This window comes from Rhinolophus ferrumequinum, chromosome 15 (assembly GCF_004115265.2).
Source record: "Rhinolophus ferrumequinum isolate MPI-CBG mRhiFer1 chromosome 15, mRhiFer1_v1.p, whole genome shotgun sequence".
Classification (NCBI taxonomy): domain Eukaryota; kingdom Metazoa; phylum Chordata; class Mammalia; order Chiroptera; family Rhinolophidae; genus Rhinolophus; species Rhinolophus ferrumequinum.
This window is the reverse complement of record NC_046298.1, coordinates 10,238,186-10,258,719: the sequence shown is the minus strand read 5'-3', so window position 1 is coordinate 10,258,719 and position 20,534 is coordinate 10,238,186. Positions and strand designations below refer to the sequence as shown.

The following is a 20,534-nucleotide window of genomic DNA, read 5'->3' as shown; positions in this document are numbered from 1 at the left end:
AGCTCTGTTATCTCTGCCTCCTTTTGTTTCCTACAAAGGAAACCAGTACATGGTTGCTACATGGAGGTCCAGCCATGGGAAGTGACATACCCAAGCTGGGTCTGGCCAGAGATACTCCCCAAGCTCAGGGCCCCGTCAGGCTGGTGCCAAACTCACATCCTCCTATTCAGCCAGCAAATATTTTTTCAGTGCCTGAAATGCACCAGGGCTGGGCTGACCAAGTGAGTAAGGCCGTCAGGTTGCCTACACTACAGAGCTCAGGTTCTGGGGGAAATGTCCTTCCTCTCTCAGCTCAGCCCAGCCCCCTTCCCTGGCCTGGCCCCTCTGCCCTCAGGTGTACAGAGCCCTGGACTTCCACCCCACCCTGACAGCAGGTCAGAGGCTGGGCCACCCATGCGGCAGTCAGAGAGGGGGCTGGGGGCCTTGCTTGAGGTATTACACCACTGAGTATGTGGCATCCTCTGAAATTCAGTGTCCTGGACAACTGGAGGGATGGCATCTCCCGAATGGTGGGGGCTCTTCTGTGAAAGTAGGCCCTAGTGGAACTGGTTGAGACCAGGAGCAAGCTGGCTGGGAGGACCAACCCCCTGCCCCCCCAAACAAACCTCCAGTCCACAACTGCCCCGAGTGCCTGAGAGGATGACACATCCTGAATGTCCCTGACTACTGGCAGCCAGAGGTTGGAACTGTAGAAGGGCAGTGACAAGAGGGAAGTGGGGGAGAGGCTGGGGGCTCCTTTGAGGGGCTGTGGTAACAACAAACTCCCCTATTTGGGCTCAGGCCCTTACTGAGAAAGTGAGCGATGGCAGACGTAGGCTGCTTTGCTATGAAGGTGGGGAGTGAGGCATGGCGGCGGGGATGACAGTGTCGCTCTGTGCTGGCAAGGATCTCAGTATTATAGAACTTTAGACTGCTGTAGTCTTGGATGGGTGGACTCTCAGACCATAGATGAATCTCGATGGGATCTTTGATGTCATGTGGTCCAATCTGGCCCCCATCCCCACCCTCCCCAGCCACATGTACAGACATGGAAACTGTGGCCCAGAGGGAGGCAGGGAGCTGTCCAAGGTCACACAGCAAGTCAGAGCTGAGTCCAGAGCGCAGAGCCAGCCCCCTATTCTTGTGACGTCGTATGGGTCTGCCCTACTCGTGCAGGACCAGAAGAGGAAGACACGTCACTCTGGCTTGGGAAGTAGAGCATGATGAACCAGCAGAAGATGAAGACACCTGTAGTGGAGAGAGGGCATCAGTGAGCCTGCGGTTTGGGGGGCGACAGGGGGCTGGGCTGCTTGGCTGGCAGCTGCCCAGAGGAGAAATAGCTCCATTGTAAAAGTTCGAGAACTTATGGGAAAACCAGGCAAACATGAAACCTACTCCTGAAAAAGAACCAAGTGGAAATCTTGGAGTCCTTGAAAACACATATACAGTACACTCGTGGTTTTGCTTTCCGCGATTTCAGTTACCCGCGGTGAATCATCATGGCTCCGGGATCCGGGATCCCTAGAAGCAGATGACCCTCCGGCCGACCTATTGTCAGGTCAGTAGTAGCCTAACAATAGGTCACAATGCCTATGTCATTCACCTCACCTCCTCTCATCACATACATGTTGTGTCACCTTACACCATCACAACACGAAGGGCAAGTACAGCACAAGAAGATATTTTGAGAGACAGACCCCATTCACATAACTTTTATTACAGTACATTGTTATAATTGTTTTACTTTATTATTAGGTATTGTTGTTAATCTCTTACTGCACCTAATTTATAAATTAAACTTTCTCATAGGTATGCATTTATAGGGAAAAAACATAGTGTATATGATTCGTACTATCTGCGGGTTCAGGCATCCACTGGGAGGGGGCGTGTATTGAAATGTATTCCCTGCAGATAAGAGGAGGCTCCTGTATACCGACATCTATCACAAATAAGAAAGAACAAAATAAAAGGATTTTCAGACATACAACACGACCACCATCACAGTGGGTTTCTCCCACTGGCCCCTCTACAAAGGATTACTACAGGATGCACTTCAGCAAGATGAGGGAGGGTGTGAGGTATGAAAATTATAATAAGTACAGAAAATAATAAAAATAAAAGCTTTGTGTGTGTTTAAGAGAAATTTACAACGAAAACTCTAAACCACAATAAAAATATTGAGAAAAGTTCAAGGGCAGTTAACGTATACGGAGGACTCTACTGTGTTTGAGAGGAAGGTAGAGTGCTGAGTAACTCACACTCAGTAGAAACAACTCAGAAAAGTGAAGTGTTCAGGTTTAAATATTATGGGTAACCCCTGAAAGAATAATGATATAATCTATCGCGTTAAGGTAGATCTCTCTCCAACCTTTAACCTCTTGGATTTTCCAGAGGTGGACTCATGAGTCTTTATCTGGGGACCACTTAAATGGCCTAATAATAATGACTTCTGTTGCTAGTAAGATAGTTTCCACATCCTGAAGGTCCATTAAATCCCCCGTGTGCATTATCTCAGTTATTCCTCATGAAATCTGGGAGATAAGTGTTGGGATTATCACAACGATACAGACGGCTGGATGGATCAGAGGGTCTGAGTGACTTGCTGGAGTGCGGAATGGAGCTGGGATTTGAACCCAGGCCTGCCTGCTTTCAGTGCTACCAACCACGATGCCACACGGTCTCATGAGGCATTGGGATGCAGCCCTGCTTTTGTGGGTTTGCTCCTGCTGGATTAGAACACCTGGGTCCCCAGTGATTCCTCTGCACGGGATGAGACTGTGAGTCAAAGTTTGTTTCTCGGCTGATTCCCTCATAGGAAGGCTGTGAGGCTTCTTTAAGCTGTGTGCATAGAACAGGGGCGGGAGGAGCAGGACAGGTGGGGGCAGGGAAGCCGTGACTCACACCCTGGCGCCTGCCCCTTTGCTGGGGTATCAGAGAAAGGACACTGTGGCAGCAGGGAGCAGATGTATCAATCATTTTCTCCACTAGTCATTTCCTTCCTGTCTCCACAGCTCCTTAGAGACTCTGTGCATGTCACGTGGCCGTCATATCACATGACCCTGCCCGCCTGATCACAGCTGATTGGACCAGAAAATGTGGAAGAGAGTGAATCAGACTGGTCACTGGACTTGGAGGGTCATGTAGGGTTGAGATGGCCATGTTGGCAGCCATTTGCAGGCCATGGGGAGGAATGGGCCAGCAGAGAGAGAAGGACGGCGTTTCCACAGACAGAAGGTGAGAGGCTACATGTGGTTCCAGAGGACAAGATGGATCTGCTTTGGTTTGGGAGGCTTTTCCTGAGCTTGGCATCAGCTCCCGTGAGCTTAGCCAGCCTTCCTACCCTGGAGTTCTTGAGAGAGCCCTGGATATTTAAAATCAGTACACTCGAATTTGAGCTGACCTGAGTAGAATCCTGTTTCTTGCAAACCACTCCCCCGCACCTCCCAATATGCCCTGGTGCAGAGGCAGCAGCCCGCTACCTCCGGCTCAAGGGCCTCACCTTGCAGGGAGTTGAAAAGTGAGAATACGTAGATGGTTGACAGGCCCAGAGGCGTGAGGATGGCCAGCCCCCATGTCATGCCCACCAAGCTTGAGAGGCCCAGCAAGGTGAGGAGCCCTTTCCAGTTCTGCCGCTTCTTCTTGCCTGCTGTGGCACTTGACAGAGTGAAGATCTTCCAGCCCACCAGGCTCAGGACCACGGTGCTGAAGAGGAACGTGACGAGGAAGTAGCCATGGACAGTGACGTAGAGGGCAGTGATAGCAGTATCTGCACGGAACCAGCACCTGGAAGAGATTTGATGGCCTTTGGGACTGGCCCAACCAAGCCCCGGGCAGTGTCCCCTGACTGACCAAGAAGATGCTTTTCCCCGTCTCCACCAATCCATCTCCCTGCTCTTCTAGGGAAAGGGCTCTCAGGAGGCTCCAGTCTGCTGTTTTGTTAGATCAGTGGGTGTAAAAGTGTCAATTTGGCCCCAAGGACCAACATTATGTTGTAAAAAATTTGAATTAATGGCTATCCTTTAAAAAACAGAAGTTTGGTATAAACATCCAAATTTCTGCTTCTATTGTAAAAACATACAGCTCAGTGGATGCCCTCCTGAGCAACAGTAATCGGCTGCCCATGAGATGGGTGTGTGAGTGCCAGTCTATTGCAGTCCCCACCTGGGCCACCGCGTGCACTTATGTAACCTACTAGACCCCTGCGGCCCCTGCATTTGAGGCCCTGTGGACAGGACCAAGGCCCCACCAGCCCCTCTTAGCACAGAGCAGTGGTTGCCCTGGGAGAGGCTGAGCTCTGCCTCGCTGCTCCCTGTACTGCAGGGGCGAAAGCCCCAAAGAGCATGTCAATCAGTGCCCCCCGCCACCATTGTGCAGATGAGGAGACTGAGGCTTGGAGAGAGGATGGGCTAGCCGAAAGTCACACAGCAAGTCAGAGGCAGAGCCTAGATAGAACCAGGGCTGCTGGGAAGGGTTGGGAAGGTTGTGCCCTGCACAAGGGCACCTGGCTGAGGGGACAGGTGGGTACTGAAATCCAGCTCGCTCTCCACTCACCAGGCTGAGTGCCCGGCATGGCAGACTGGGAGTAGGGGTAACGGGTACCTTTTAAAAATTGTCCATAAGTGCCATATAGGCTGGTGGTGGCCCAGACTGGAGCAAGGCGTCCTGCCTCCTGGTCCAGTTCTCTCTCCTCCTTCTCAGGACCCCTCGTTCATTGCACTTCCTCTCTCCTGGTCTCAGTTTTCCCCTTCAGGCCATGAGCTAGCTGGATCTGAGGATCCTTTGCCTTGACTTACTCAGTCTCTCCTCCCGGGATTCCCTCCTCTCCCCACCTCCCTCTGGACCTGATATGTGTAACCAAGGACCTGACCTCATCCCTGCTCCCACAGCCACCACTCACAACTCCAGTGACGTCCTGTTCTCCTTGTCACGAATGGTGTAGTAGCCATAGCTGTTGGCACTCCTGGTACCAATGACCATCAGGGCTGGCAGACCTGGGTGAGGGGAGGAGGCATGGCATCACTGGGGCTGCTGCGACCTGTCCTCCTCCAAACCCCTCTAGCTGCCCATCTCTCGAGCCCTGAGCCGATCTGAAATATGGAGCTGCCTCTCTCCCCTAGGTGGTTCCCCTCCCTGTCCCTTCCAGGTCAGCCATCCCCTTTGCCTGTCCAGGCAGCACCAACCCCAGCCCACGAGGCTCAGCTTCAGGAAGTAGTGACTGAAGTAGGTGTTAAAGACCCTGATAACAAGCAGGTAGAGGTGTAAGGCTTCTAGGGCCATCCAGGTGAAGACACAGAGCAGGAAGTAGTGAAAGATGGCCCCCAAGACCCAACAGGTGGATTTGGACTCCTTCGGGTCATGCCCCATATTGATGAGGAAGGCTAGATTCAGGAGAAACAAGCAAACACTCAGGGTCAAGTGGATCTTGGGGGCATCTTCCGACTTGAACCTCTGCCGGGAGAACCTGGGGAGAGAAGGGCCAGTAAGAGGCTGCAAGAGGCCAAAGCATCCATGGCCTCTGCATCCCACCTCCTCTGTTCCACCCCTGCCAACAGCCAGAGTGTGAGGGCCCTCAAATTCAAGTCCAGGAGCCCTCTCATGGCCCCTCAGATCCTGCGGGCCTCATCCCTCCATTCCTTGCTTTAGCCAAACCGCATAACTTGTAATTCCCTGAATGCATTCTGCTTTTCCACACTTCTCAGACTTCGCCCAGGCTCTTCCCTCCACTCTCAATGCCCTTCCCTACTCTGTCTTCAAAACTCTCCTCGAACATTTTCTTCCGGGGACACTGTCTCTGAATACCCGTCGCCCTGGGCCACTTTGGGTTTCCCAGAAGTGCAGTGTAACTGTTTACCTTCCCCTCAAGGATGCACGATGCATAGGATGCAGTAGGGAGAGTGAGGCCCAGAGAGGGGCAGGAACTCTCCAGAGTCACAGAGCAGAGCAGGGGCTCCAGGCTCCCAGCCTAGAGCTTTGGCCCAGGGTTCACCTCCCTCTCTGTGGAGCTCGCACTCTGGATTCTTAGTAAATTAGATCCCACAGGTCTCTCACATGAGGGATGGGAGCCCAGGGCTGCCTGGAGGGGACACGAAGGATGTCTGCCTCATCTGAGATGCCAGGCACCACCCTTGGGAGCTGGTGGCAATTCCTCCTGGCACTCCAAGCTGGCTCACAAGGCCCAGGAGTGCAGCCAGCTGGCAAGTCACGCTCAGCTTGTTGGAAGTGGGGGCAGTGTCCTAAGCCAGGGTTTGGGGAGGGGTGCCAGGGGTGGCACCACTTACACCCATGGTTGAGTCTGAGATGGAGTGGGTGGGGCCAGTGGGCGCTGCAGCCCAGGGCCAAATGGTGACAGAGACAAAGAAACGTTGAGAAGAGCAGCGAGAGGGCGCTGGATTGGGAGTCAGGGGACCTAAGGGCTGCCCCAGGGCAGTCATGGGTCAGGAGGCTGCGGTGTGGGGCTGCTCTACAGGCTCCTGCAAGCTGGCAGTTCCTGTGGGCCCCTCAGCCATGGCCCGGGCCTGGGAGGGCCTGGGTACAGGCTGCAGCAGTCTCTGCTATTTCTGCCCATCGTGTACCCACTCCTCCTTATTCCAGAAACAGACTCAGGTTTTCCTGAGGGGTACCCTTCCCCACTCTCAGCTATGAAGTTTGGGTGGGGTTGGACCTTTGTTATCTCAAACCCAAGAGCAGGCACGTGACCTGTCCTGACCAATCAGTGTACTCCATCCCTTGACCACAATGACCTGTGCAGTCGTGGGTACATGGTCCAAAGTAGACCAGTAAAACTCAACTTTGGTATACATGTGATAAACTGCACAGAACACACACACACACACACACACACACACAGACACGTGCGTGTGCGTGCCTGTTTGTAAAAAATGGTGAAAACTGAATGAAGTCGGTATTCTAAATAGCACTGTACCAAAGTCAGTTTCCTGGTTTTGATGTTGTCCTAGAGTTCTATAAGATGTCATCTTTGGGGAAAGCTGGATGAAGAAACCAGGGGATTCTATGTACTATTTTCACCATTACCAGTTAGTCTATAATTATTTCAAAATAATAAAAAAAAAAAATTTTAAGACCTCAATTCTGGAACTCCGTGTAGGATATTAACTGTCTAATCCGCTAAGAAGCTGTGTTGCAAGCCTGGGGCTTCCCCTGAGCGCAGAGAAGCTGCCTGACACGACAGGCAGAGGAGAAAGCAAAGTCGTGAGGAGCAGAGGGAGACCAAGTCCTGGGGACATGGTCCTGGATCCAACTGTGCCTGAAGCGAGCACACCTTAGGGTTTCCAATGACATAAACCACACATTCCCTGTTATGTTTAAGCCAGTTTGAGCTGAGTTTCTGCCACTTGCTACGGAAATGGCCCCAACGCATTTCAACCTCCAACCCTATTTTGTAGATGAGGGAACTAAGGTTTGGAGAGTATATCAGTACAATGCTGCACCACCAGGAGACTTTCTATCCTACACGGCTGCTGCCCTTGAGGGCTGGCTGGAGGGAGCAGGGCTGGGGTGACCCACCTCAGGACAGTGTAGGAGACGATGGTGAAGGCCAGGAAGATCATGGAGGCTCCACACCCAGCCTGGGAAATGCGTGTGAGGGCCTGCACAGTGGCTTTGTCCAAGATCGGCCTCTGTGGGCAACCCCCAAACAGGGACCTGTCAGTTGGAGGCCAGGCCCATGTACCCCAAAAGGCGTGGCCTCGGCCAGGCAGCCCCCTTCTGGGACAGGAGTCGGGGCTCCTCCAAAACTGTTACCAGCAGCAGGGCGAAGAAGGTCAGGTGGTTACAGCGGCACACAGTCCCTTCGGCTCCCAGCTCCGTGGAGCAGCCCTCGGAAGACCAGTCTCCTGTTCGCCCTGCAGGGGAGGGGAGGAAAAAGGGAAGAGAGAGTTCCAGAGAGGAAGGGAAGGAAACAGAGAGGAAGGAAGAGAGGAGAGGGGCCCTGTGGGTGGAGCCTTTGCCCCTTAAGGGAGCCCATACTTTCCCCACCTATCTTACCCAGAGAAGGTCGTCCAGGCCCTACCTTTAGTCACATCCCAGAATACACAGGTGAGGGTCATGTTCTGAAACCAGAGAATGGGAGTCAGGGGAGAGGCAAGGGGAGGTTGGGAGAGGAGAGAGGAGATTGTGGGGAGGTGGGGGAGAGGACAGCGTGCTCGCATGTCTTAGCCTGTGTGTGCCTTAGGTAGGAATCAAGGCTTACCCTGAGTCACATGAGAACATGAACTGCACCATTTGATGTAGCCTGGATCAGTGTGTGAGGGGAGTGGATATGGTGATGGGCTGTGGGCGGATGTGTAAAGCCGTGTGCAGGTATGATGGTGTGCCAGGTCCGATGTGCACCTCAGGGAGCACAGGAGTGGGAGGGTTCCGGGGGGCATGCGGGCATATGTGCATAGGGTCAGCACGTGTCCCTGGGCACACTTGTGTGTACGACCCTAATGTCTTCTCCTGGGTGGGTATGGAAGGTGGGGGGTGCAGCGTCCCACGCACGTCTGTCTATATGCCCAGGGGTGTCCACCTGCTTGTCTGCCTCTCAGTAACTGCCAGACCTGGGTGAGGGACTCACGGGAGGCTGACGTTGGTGCGAGAAGGTGATTTCCAAAGGCTCGGCCAGCCCGGTAACACGCATGCGGCCCAAACTCAAGCCCACCAAGCGATTGTTTAACACGCTGCCGTCATCCTCCAGGCTGAGCTGAGGGCCCTGTGGAGGGAAATGGGGGAGGTCAGGCTGCAGAAGGGGCTGTCCCAACTCAACCCTGGCGGCGGTTCCTGGGAGCCTCCAGGACCGGAGACCAGGGCATCAGAAGGCCAAGTACTCCTGGGTCACATCCCTCCTGCTGTTCCCTGTAGTCTCCTGCTCAGGCTGGCCCAGCGTGGGCCCTACAATCCAGGCGAACTGGTTACAAAGCCGTGTACCGGAAGGCTCTCCATCACTAGCCTTCAGAGCTCCTTTGTCCTCTTAACTGACGGGGCACAAGGCCAGGAAAAAGATCCACCCAGAAATGGAGGGCAACGGACACCTACGGGGGCGTGAGCACCTGACCACACCAGCACTTAGGCATACACATGTCTGCTGTGAGCAGATACATGCCTCTGGGGACACACATGGGACACATTTGCAAGGGCATGGGTACACTTCCTCATGGGGACATGGGCATACTGGAGCCCATGATCATGTGCGCCAGGCAGGACTAGGACAGGATATGCATGTCTGTGCATGCACGGGGAACTTGAACATACGTGGAATACACAGACGAGTCCGAGGGCACTGGTGTATGGAGTCTCAACATCTGAGTGTGTGGAACCAGTGCGAGTCTGAAGTGCACAGACTCTAGAGACCGTGGGCTACTTAGAAACACTCTCCAGAGGTTCATGCTCTCCTCCGTCCCTATCCGTCCCTCAGGGAAGACTCCACAGAAGGCAGGCATTGCATCGTGAACCAAGCACTGAACCTCAGACTACCCTGAGCCTCCATCTGAACCCTCCTCACCTTGAAGAGACTCCCCGACCCGATGTCCAGGATAGATATGGCCAAGCGGACCATCGGCTTGCTGCTCTGCACGGATGCAAACAGGCTCCTGGGCAGCCGGACTCTGTCAGGGGGTTTGTGCTCATCCTCCATCAATTGTGTCGGAATCTGTAACCACACACTCAACGGCTCCATCTTTACCCAAGGATTCCAGCCCCCAATACAGGTCCTGCTACTCCCCTACTAGGAAAGGAAACTGAGGCACACTGAGTCAAGGGGCAGCACCTGAGGGCCTTAACTCTGAGAGGCAGGACATCTGGGGGGACAGTCAGAGGTCTGCTCGGTCCAGGCCTTGAAAGTGGGCAATACCATCATCACTTTACAGATGGGAGAACTGAGGCACAGAACATATAAGTAATTTGCCCAAGATTACAATATCTGCAGAGCTGGGCAGCAGAGCTGGGATTTGAATCCAGACCGATGTAAATCTAGAGTCTGCCGTTCATCCCTTTGCAGGACCACTAAGTGTGTCTTTACTGGTTTCTTCCACCCTTTACTGGGTGGAAGAGCTCACAGGAACTTCAGGCTTTGGAGGAGCTTTAGAGCTCATTTTACAGATGAGGACTCCAAGGCCCAAGAGCAGAAGGAATTTCCCAGAGGACACCTCGTGACGTAGTGAGACATCAAGGACTAGAACCCCATCGCCCCCTGCTCAGTTCAATGATTTTCCAAATGTCTCATCCTAGCAACCTATATCATCTGTTACCAGGACCCAGTCATCCAATTAACTCTCTAGCACCCATTAGCAAGGTGGCCGAGCCCTACCTAAAGGGACAGATATAGGAGGGATAAGTTTTAATGGGCACCAAGCACAGACCATGACTCTCAGAATTCTGAAAAATATACCGAGGAAAACAGGCCAGAACCAACCAATAGGATGGGGATATTCTTCACCTGAGAGGGGGTCAGAGAGAAGTGCAGGTCTTCTGAGATATTGGTGCTGAAGTTACTGACAAAAGTCTTCAAAAAAGACAAATCGATCTTCTCCTTCGTACTGTTCTCCACCAGGTGGGTCTCATAATCCAGCCAGTATCTGCAAGGGGCCAGGATCAGGGGCAAGGCAGGGTTTTGCAAGCTGAGTTACCCACTCACCTGGTCCCCAGCCTGGACGGCAGGAGGGGAGATGAAATGGGCAGCCTGGTGGGGTAGGAGAGGTGACCCAGAATATCAAAGGAAGGACCCTAGGAGCACTAAGGAGGAGAGGGGTGGCCTGGGAACGATCCACACTAGTTCTGAGGGATTCCAGCCAGCAGTTTTTCATGCGTTTGTCTTTTTTGTGATAACATAAAATTTACCATTTTAACCATTTTAAAGTGTACAATTCAGGGGCATTAAATACGTTCGCAATGTTGTACAAACCATCACCACTGTCCAGAACATTTTCATCACCCCACAAGGAAACGCTGTACCCGTTAAGCAGGCACTCCTTTCTCTCTTCCCCCAGCTCCTGGCAACTACTAATCTGCTTTCTGTCTCTGTGAATTTGCCTATTCTGGATATTTCATATAAATGGAATTGTATGATATCTAGTCTTTTGTGCCTGGCTTCTTTCACTCAGTATAATGTTGTCAAGGTTCAACTATGTTGTAGCAGGTATAAGTATTTCATTCCTTTTCGTGGATGAATAATATCCTATTGTATAGATATACCACATTTTGTTTATCCATTCACCCACTGACGGACATTTAGGTTGTTTCCATGTTTGGGCTATTGTGAATAAGGCTGCTATGAATATCGACGTACAAACTTTGGTTTGAAGATTTGTTTTCAGTTCTTTCGGGTATATGCTTAGGAGTGGAATTGCTGGGTCATATGGTAATTCTGTTTAACTTCTTGAGGAGCTGTCAAACTGTCTTCCACAGCAGCTGCACCATTTTACATTTCCACCAGCAATGTATCTTTCAATTTCTCCACGTACTTGCCAATACTTGTCATTTTTCGCTTTGTTTTTAAGGGTAGCTATTGCAGTGGGTGTAAAGTGGTATCTCATTGTGGCTTCAATTTACATTTCCTTAATGAGTAACGATGACGAGCATCTTTTCCTGAGCTTGTTGGTTTTTGTATGTCTTCTTTGGAGAAATTCCTCTGAGTGTTTTAAACTGTGGAATGATAATTGTGTGGCGTGGGTGAGCACATCATCACATTTATTGTGTACTAACTGCAGACTGGGAATTCAGCGTTTCGACACTGAGCTGTATGGGAACTGCCTTATGGGAACTGAGCTTTTGTTGGGACCACACAGAACATAAAAGTGAATGGGCATTTATTTTACTGCAGTCCCCCTACCTCAGCTAAAATATTAGGGTGCGGCAAACCCGTAACACTCTCTGTGGTACTGAAACTTCACTGAGTGCCAGCGTTCCTTTTCCTAAGCCTGGGGTCCTATGACCTGCTGCCTGGGTGGGGGCTGAGATAGCCATGGGAGGGAAGGGGAACAAAAGCAGATGCAGCCAGATCAAGGCTGTTGGAAAGAAATAGCTACGGAGGGCTTGCCAGAGAGACAAAAGGAGGCTCTTATTTTGACATCATATTTGAATAATCACAGTTACCAAGGGAGGGAAAAAATCCCCAAAGAAACCACAGGAAAAAATCTTGTACAATATAAGAGTAAACCATGCAAATATATGCCAATGCGCTTGAGTGGGGCAAGCAACAAGAATATCCTGCCACAAACAGTAGGATGAGATTGTCCAAATCCTTTGACTGAGCTACATCAATTGATTCTAGCTTTTATTTACCTTTTAAAAATCTAAACAATGAAGTATTGTGATTGTCATTGTTACCAAATAAAGTCGTGAAGTTTACCTCATGCGTTTTACGAAAACTCGTTGGCCTCATAAAACAGCCCAATTCACTTCCTCCAGGGAAGATTTCTCACTTGGTTCTCAGAGTACTTTTAGAAATTATTTTAGTTGTAGAACGTAACATATATTCAAAAAGTCTAAAACATAGATAAACAGTTGAATTTTTAACTATAAAGTAAAAGACCAATATAGTGCACTACATTAATATTAAGGATGCCTGTCCTTAGGCAAAAGACAGCACTAAGAGAATGAAGAGGCAGCCCACAGTGAGGGAGAATATATTTGTGAGCATTTGTTTGCAAAGATATGTATCCAGAATATATAAAGAACCCCTAAAAATCACTAAGAAAAATTCAAGGAAGCTCATAGAACAACGAGCAAAAGACTTACAAGGGCACTTCACAAAGAGGATAATCAAAATGTCCAATAAATATACAAAAGGGGTTAAACTTCAATGGTCATCAGGGAAATGTAATGAATATCACTGTATGCTACAGTACAAAGCTGCCTGAATGGCTAGAATGAAAAAGCAGACAATACCAAGTGTTAGCAAGGATGTTAGGTAACTGGAACTATCATATCCTGTTCACGGAAATGAAATTTGGTGCAAGCACTTTGGAAAACTGGCAGTTTCTATTATAGCTAATCACATGCCTACCCTGTGACTCACCAATTCCCTCCTAGCAATACACCTTGCAGAAAAACATGTTCACCAAAATACGTGAACCAGAATATTCATAGCAACACGGTTTGTATAAGCCAGAACCTGGAGACTACCCAAATATCCCTCAATATAAAATGGGTAAATGAGTTGTGTTTTATGCATATTATATCACAAAGAACTAAAAAGAAATATACCAAAATGAAAATAATAATTATCTCTGGATAGTAAGAAGGGGAATTTTTCATTTTACTTTCTGTAGTTATTTTCCAAATATTTTATGATGAATATGCATTACTTCTGTAATTAGAAAAAAGTCATTAAATAAAGAATACTAAAATGTATTGAGCTCCTACCATTTGCTAATAAGTCTTACATGCATGATCTCATATGATCTCAACAACAACCCCATGAGGGAGGTAGGGGAGAGAGGTGAAGAACAAAGAAAGGCTTTGGAAATGACAGTAGTAAAATGACAACGCTGATAATGAGAATGATACCAGCTAACATGTCTGAACTGTATATTTAACTTTGCAATAATTCTACAAGTGAGGTGTTATTTAGTCCCATTTTACAGATGAGGAAAGTTAAAGGTAATTTGTCCAAAATTTAATGCCAGCACTGGCGGTCTGACCCCAGTCTGTATTACTACATACCTCCCCCGTTGCTGCCTTCCAGACTTAGGTTCGTGTTTGACTTTGTTACTTACCTGCTGTGTAACTATGACCAAGTTATGTAACCCTTTGAAGCCTTACTTTTCTCATCTGAAAAACAGGTTGGTAACAGGACCTATTTCAGTAGGGTTGTGAAGATAAAGGAGATAACTCGGTTACGTGATACGGTTGGAAACAGAATCCACATGTTCTGATCCCAGAGCCCTCACTTTTTCCAAAGTTCTTATCCCCACTATATGGCAGCACAGAGAGGAGCTCCTGAACAGCTTTTTGGAGCTGAGATGCTATTGGAGCAGCTGCAGCTGGGGATGGGAGCATTTTTAGACCACAGAAATGATGCAGCTCAATCAGATTGCTGTCCTAACACCCAGCAGAAGAATGTAGGCTTTTCATTCATTCCTTTCAACAAATGCTGATTGACGGAAACCACAATGAGATATTACCTTACACCTGTTAGAATGGCTATCATCAACAGAACAAATAATAACAAGTATTGGAGAGGCTGTGGAGAAAAAGGAACCCTCATACATTGTTGATGGGAATGTAAATTGGTACAGCCGCTATGGAAAACAGTATGGAGGCTCCTCAAAAAATTAAGAATAGAATTACCGTATGACCCAGCAATCCCTCTTCTGGATATCTACCCAAAACATCTGAAAAGACTTATCCATAAAGATATATGTACCCTGATGTTCACTGTAACATTATTCACTGTGGCCAAGACATGGAAACAAGCAAAGTGTCCTTCAATAGATGATCGGATAAAGAAAATGTGGTACACAATGGAATACTATTCTGCCATAAGAAAAGATAAAATAGTGTCATTTGTGACAACATGGATGTATCTTGAGATTATTATGCTGAGCGAAATAAGTCAGACAGAAAAAGTCAAGAACCATATGACTTCACTTATATGTAAGATATAAAACTGAAAGCAACCAAGGAACAAGACAAAGAAGCAAAGAAACAAAAACTCATAGACAGAGACAACCATTTAGGGGTTACCAGAGGGTAAGGGGACAGGAGGGGTGGTAGAAGAGGGAAAAGGGGGTCAAATATGTGGTGACGTATTATGGAAATGTACCCTTGAAACGTATATAATTTTACTAACCAATGTCACCCCCCAAAAATTTAATAAGTAAGAAAGATGTGGATTGAGCGCCAACTCAATATCCCCTGAGTATTCCAGGGGATCGTGGGCAACTTGATTGGAAGGGAAGGGAGGAGAGAGAAGCAAAGATATTTTTAGAGATGACTCTTGGAGATGTCTTCTAAACCCTTTCCTCTCCCTCAATCCAATATCTCTTGGTCTCTTGCTCTCATCAGTCTCTTGGTGTTATTGATTCGACACCATACAATCTCTCTAATCCATCGCTCCTTTCTAGGTGCACAGTAGAAATTGTCGTTTGTGGTGGTACTGGTGACCCAGCCCTCATTCTTACCTGGACTGCTGCACTGGCATCCTATGTGGTCGTGTCTCCTCCTGACTCACCACCTTTGTATCCTTCCCTGAAGCCCGAGCAATCTTTTAAAATGTATATGGACTACACTGTTCCTCTATGTAAATTATATTTTCACCGTGCCTCTTCCCACACTGATATAGATTACATGACCCTTCACATTTTGGTCCCCGCTTATATTGCCAGGTCTATCCCCCACCCACCCTACCTCCCCATTTTTATCTCCATTCCCAACACTTTACTCTTTCACAGTTGAAAGCACTGTAGTTCTTCCTCTGTACTCCCAGAAGTACTGTTGCCTGTATCTCCTAACATTGCCTGGGTCCACCTAGATAACTCCTGTGCAGCCTGCAAAGTACTTTCACCGTTTCTCTCCTCTGTGAAGCTTTGGCAGACTTCCGTCCTTTGAGCTAACCTGATACTTTGTCTATCATTTGGGCCTGCGTCTGTCTCTCCACAACTCCCAGTGGCAGGGACAAGGGCTGATTTATCTCTGTATCCACTGGATCAGAGAGGTCTCCGGGGGTGGGTTGGGGAGACAGAGGAATGCAAACAACAAGGTGGACGAGTGAGATGGAAGCAGCATTTTCTGGGGTCATGAGGCCTATAGCTCCATCCCGTCCCTCTCCCACACCCTCAGGAGCCCCAGATTCCTGCGCCAGCTCAGAGGGCCCCCTTACCTCTGCAAGTTTCCCAGGTCACAGGATTCATTCTCTAACTGCCCGCACTTTTTGAAGCACTCAGCAGTGTCCTCAAGGTAGAAGGAGTCGTACAGGCCCATATTGAGGAGCCCACGGCAGATGTTTCTTGGCTGCTCCGGTGTAACTGTTGTTGGCTTAGATTTATCTATGGAAGTTTCCTCACCTAAGGGAGGGATGCAGAGAGTGTGAATGGGCTGGGTGGGGAGGGGCAGCAAGGAGGTAGGTCGTGGGGGGAGGAGCTTGGGCTCCAGAGTGGTGGTGTGGGCAGGAATCCATCAGTCCACACTGTGTGCGCCTGAGCTGGACGCATACCCTCCCTGGGCCTTGAGTCCAAGGTGAAAAGAGATACCACCCCCCGACCTCCACCCCCCACCCCCGTCTCACAGGGCTTGTGGGATGCTTTGTGGAAAGTGTGTACAAAGGGCTTGGGCACGTGGCTCTGTAGGTAAAAGCTTTTATATGTTAGTGCTATTACCCTTTACCACTTCCTCCAGGGAGTCTGCCTGACTTTTTGTAGTTGTTCTGCATCAGACTTTCCAAAGCTCTTGCAACTGTGTCCTCAAGGCATAACTCTTGGATGTATTCTGTCTTGGTCTGCCTTATTTTCCCACAGTCCCATTACAACCCTCAGGGCTACCACCTGGGATGGGTAGAGAATACAGCAAACTGAGGCCCCCCTGGAGCATATTGACTTAAGCAAGGTCACCAGCTAGTTGGAGATGGCTCCTGGACTAGAGACCAGCTTTCATGACTTCCAGTTCAATTCCCTTCCACCTGGTACAAGGATGAAGTGGTAGCTTTGGGTCACTTTTAAGCTGTGTGACCTCAGGCAAGTTACTTAAACTGTCTGAGGCTCAACTCTCATCAGCCAAATGAGGCTAATAATATCTTCCTTGTGAATTTTGGGGAGGATTAGAGCTCATATGCATAAAGAACATAGCTCATTGTAGGTGTTCAAAGAGCCAGTATTATTTATTCCAGGAAGGGAAAATTTCCTTGTAAAACTGACTATTTGTATCTTTATGTATTTACATAGGATAGATGGATGTGTCTACATATTTATCTATCTCTCAACAAAAGTAATATATGCACAGACTTAAAAAAAATTAAACTGTACACAAGGACATACAATGAAAAGTAAAAGTCCTTACCACACTCCCAAGTCACACTCCAGAGTTTACCAACTGTCAGTTTATTACACAACCTTCCAGAAGTTTTCTATGCAAATATTTTTATGTAGATCATTTTAAAATTTCCATGGGTGGGGTCACTTAGCAATATATCTTGCAGAGCTTTCGACATCAGCACATATTGATCCATCTCATTCTTTATATATTTGCGTACTATTCCGTGATATGAGTGTTGCAACATTTTTTCAATTGGTCCTCTGTTGGTGAACAATTAGAGGGTTTCTTTTCTCTGTTTTGAACAATGCTGCTTACATCTTTGTCAGCTTGTGTTAAGAATATGTTTCTACCATAGAAATTTGTGCATCAAAATATATGTGCTTTTAAAAATTGCTAAATGTTATTGAATTTCCTTCTGCTAAAAAGGGGTGTAGCTTACACTGCCACCAAAAGTGGGAAAGAGTGACTGTTACCCACTGTTACCCAACCTCATAATCCTAGACTGTACCCAAACTTTCAAACCTTTGCCAATCTGAAGGGTAAAAATGGGTTAGTTTACAGTGAAGGAGGAGTCTGAGCATGTGTTTGTATGTCTTTCTCAGTGAACTGCTTTGTCGGATCCTTTACCCGTTGAAAGGACTCTTGACGATCTGAGTCTTGACGATCTGAGCCCTTAACCTTTCCCATGATACACCGGGAAGTGTTAAGGGGTCTAGCTTTGGGATAGATCTACCTTTGGCTATACAGTGCTAGGCTGAGGTGGCCAAGGAGACACTTACTTTTCATTTTTTATACCCTTCGCTGGTGTTTGATTTTTTCTTAAATCATACACAATATTACTTTTACAACAAAGAAACTAGTTAATTTTAAAGGCAAAAATAAAATAGTAAAGGTAATGGCAGACCAAATTTAGAGTAAATGTAGGGTTAAAAAATAACATTTTAGAATGGATTTTATAATGATCAGATCTATGTGCAATGGTGTTTTAAGTAGCTTAAAAAGAACTGTTAATTTGTGTTAAATTGTAAAAATATTAATGATACATTGTTGAATGGGGGCAGGGGAAGCATATAATAGATGAGCCTGTATATACCCTGTTTCCCCGAAAATAAGACCTAGCCGGACGATCAGCTCTAATGCGTCTTTTGGAGCAAAAATTAATATAAGACCTGGTCTTATTTTAATATAATATGAGATTCGGTCTTTAATATAATATAATATAGTATAATATAATATAATATAATATAATATAATATAATATAATATAATATAATAAATACCGGGATTTTATTATTATTTTTTGCTCCAAAAGATGCATTAGAGCTGATGGTTCAGCTAGGTCTTATTTTTGGGGAAACACAGTAATATGATCCATATTTGCTTTTTTAAGTAAAATAGGAAGAGGGAGAGAAAGAGAGAAAAAAAGAAAGAAGGAGGAAGAGAAAGAGGGGAGTGGGGGAAGGTACCATTCTCTCTGTAATCCCAGTGGTTAAGAATGGGTGCTAAATGCAGGCACTGTGGTGTGTGTTTACAGAGCCTTCCTCCTGGCCTGCCATAAATTTCAGTGCAGTCATGTATGTGAAGCTGTTGCCAAGCACCTAGTGCAGAGAATATTATTAAATACCTTTTTTGTGATTATTTTTGGAAGACTGGAAGCTTGTAGTCCAGACGGGGAGACCCTGACCGAGGCCTGTGTGCAGATGGAGCCCCTCCACCCCTGAAGACCCGTCCTACACTTGTCCATTCTGCTCTGCCCCAGAGGCTGGCCTCTGAAGACCACCTCAGTCTAGATTTAAATGGGGAGCTGGCCAGACGTCAGAGGGAAGGAGGGGGGCAGGGCGGTACTTGTGGCTCCCCCTCCCCCTACAGCACCTCCCTAGGGCTCATCGCCTGCGTTTCTCTCCCTCAGCTACAACTTTTTCTCCCTGTGCCAGCCCTGGCCTGTAACTCCTCTTCTTGGTTCCCGTACTCCTGCCAAAGGTACTCCTGCATCTTTGTAAAGTGTCCCTTTATTAGAGTATGTCTACCTCTTGCTGGGCCCCCACTATGCCCTGGACTCCTCTGAAGTCCCGCTGTCACTCTGCTAGACTGTGAGCCCACTGAGGGCAGGGACCACGAGGTGTAAAAGCACAGGGCCTGGCACTGCATACAGGGCACCATCAGTGCTTCTCGAATGAATGAATGAATGATTGGGCAATGGGCCACCAACCCATAAATATTCACAAAGGAAGTAGACTTATCTCTAGAGGCTTCTCACGCTATTCACAGGCTGACGCTTTGCCTGAACCCAGGTACCCACATCATCATGGGGTAACCTCAACCACTTGGGGAGTCTTGAAGTCCCCACCAGCAAATGACGGCTTTTGTGAAGGGCCCAGGGACCTTCGGATGCCCAGTGAGACCATACAACAGCCATCATTGGCTATTAAGTTAATTAATCCATCAAGCGTTGCCCGAGAGCTTGCTCTGCACCGGGCCCTCCCCAGCCACCAGAAGGACAGCACAGCCACTTTGCACCCTTTTTTGAGCCAGGGACTAAATCTTGAACTTCCTTGAATCTCCCAACATTTGAAAAGAAGAGGGCCTTTTGAAGCCTAAAGAGGTTCATCCATATGCCCCAAACCCCATGACCTCATGCTGGACAGATACGTGGAGGACAGGCAGGCATGTCGCTCACCTGAGACCAGGAGCAGGAGAAACAGGAGAAGCAGGGCTCCCAGGACCCTGGGCGTCACCATCCTTGGCCAGCCTTGCCCACGCAGGCCCGAGCCTTACGACTGTGTGTGCTCTGGTCCCAGGTTCTGCAGAGCCCGCCTGTCCCCTCCCTCTGCTGCAGAGTCGCAGCTTCCTGTGGCCTCTTTCTCACCCTTCCTGCTCCATGGCGCCATCGGTTAGGTTGTGAAAGGTGTGGGGCACGGGCAGTGTGCCTAATCTCCCCCTGCCCTGTGACCACCTGCAGGGGAGGCTGGACTTGGCAGGAGCTGCTGAACCCACCCAGGGACGCTGCTCTTGGGCCCACCTGGGTGGGCACTGTGGGGCTGAGGTCCAGGGGCCGCAGAGGCCTCTGCACCCGAGCAAGACTGGGGGGTGGCAATGAGCACCGGCTTCAGAGGCAGACACACTGAGCTCAGACCTTTGTCTCACAAGCTGGGGCCTCTCTGAGCCCCCGTTTTCTCCTCAGTAAAGCATACAGCAGTGGGCTGCCTCCCAGGGTGGTGTCAGGGTTTGCGGAGACCCATAACACGCTGGGCACACGGTCTGGCTTTGGGATGAGGATGAAGAGGTGGATGATGCTCACGCTCCTATAGTTTGAACAAGGCTGGGCTCAAACCCACACCTGCTGGCCCTGGGGGCCTGGCCCTGGGGGCCTGAGAGAAGAGGAGGAGCCACCCCTGGGGCCCCAGCCTCCCCGACCAGACTGGATAACAGGAGAGGCAGGATGGTGGGGGACTGGAGCGTAGGCTCTGGGGGTCGGTCAGGACTGGGCTGACATCTGTCCCGGCCACTTCCTGGCTGGACGAGCTGTGTGCGTTATTTGCTCTGAGCCTCTCACGAGGTCAGCGTGTGGAGAACTCATGCGATGGTAACTG

At 48.8% G+C, this 20,534-nt stretch overlaps 1 protein-coding gene across 1 annotated transcript; it reads right to left on the bottom strand.

The window, feature by feature from the left end:
• Positions 1-955: 955 nt before the first annotated feature.
• On the bottom strand, positions 956-19,764 carry ADGRG3 (adhesion G protein-coupled receptor G3). Its single transcript, XM_033129189.1, has 12 exons — positions 19,622-19,764; positions 15,797-15,980; positions 10,412-10,550; positions 9,479-9,625; positions 8,555-8,689; positions 8,009-8,048; positions 7,741-7,841; positions 7,504-7,616; positions 5,160-5,440; positions 4,877-4,970; positions 3,479-3,762; positions 956-1,227 (listed from the first exon to the last, which is right to left on the bottom strand). Exons 1-12 carry the CDS (start codon positions 19,680-19,682, stop codon positions 1,115-1,117), a joined length of 1,692 nt encoding a protein of 563 aa, XP_032985080.1. The 5' UTR covers positions 19,683-19,764; the 3' UTR covers positions 956-1,114.
• Between the last annotated feature and the right edge of the window lie 770 nt (positions 19,765-20,534).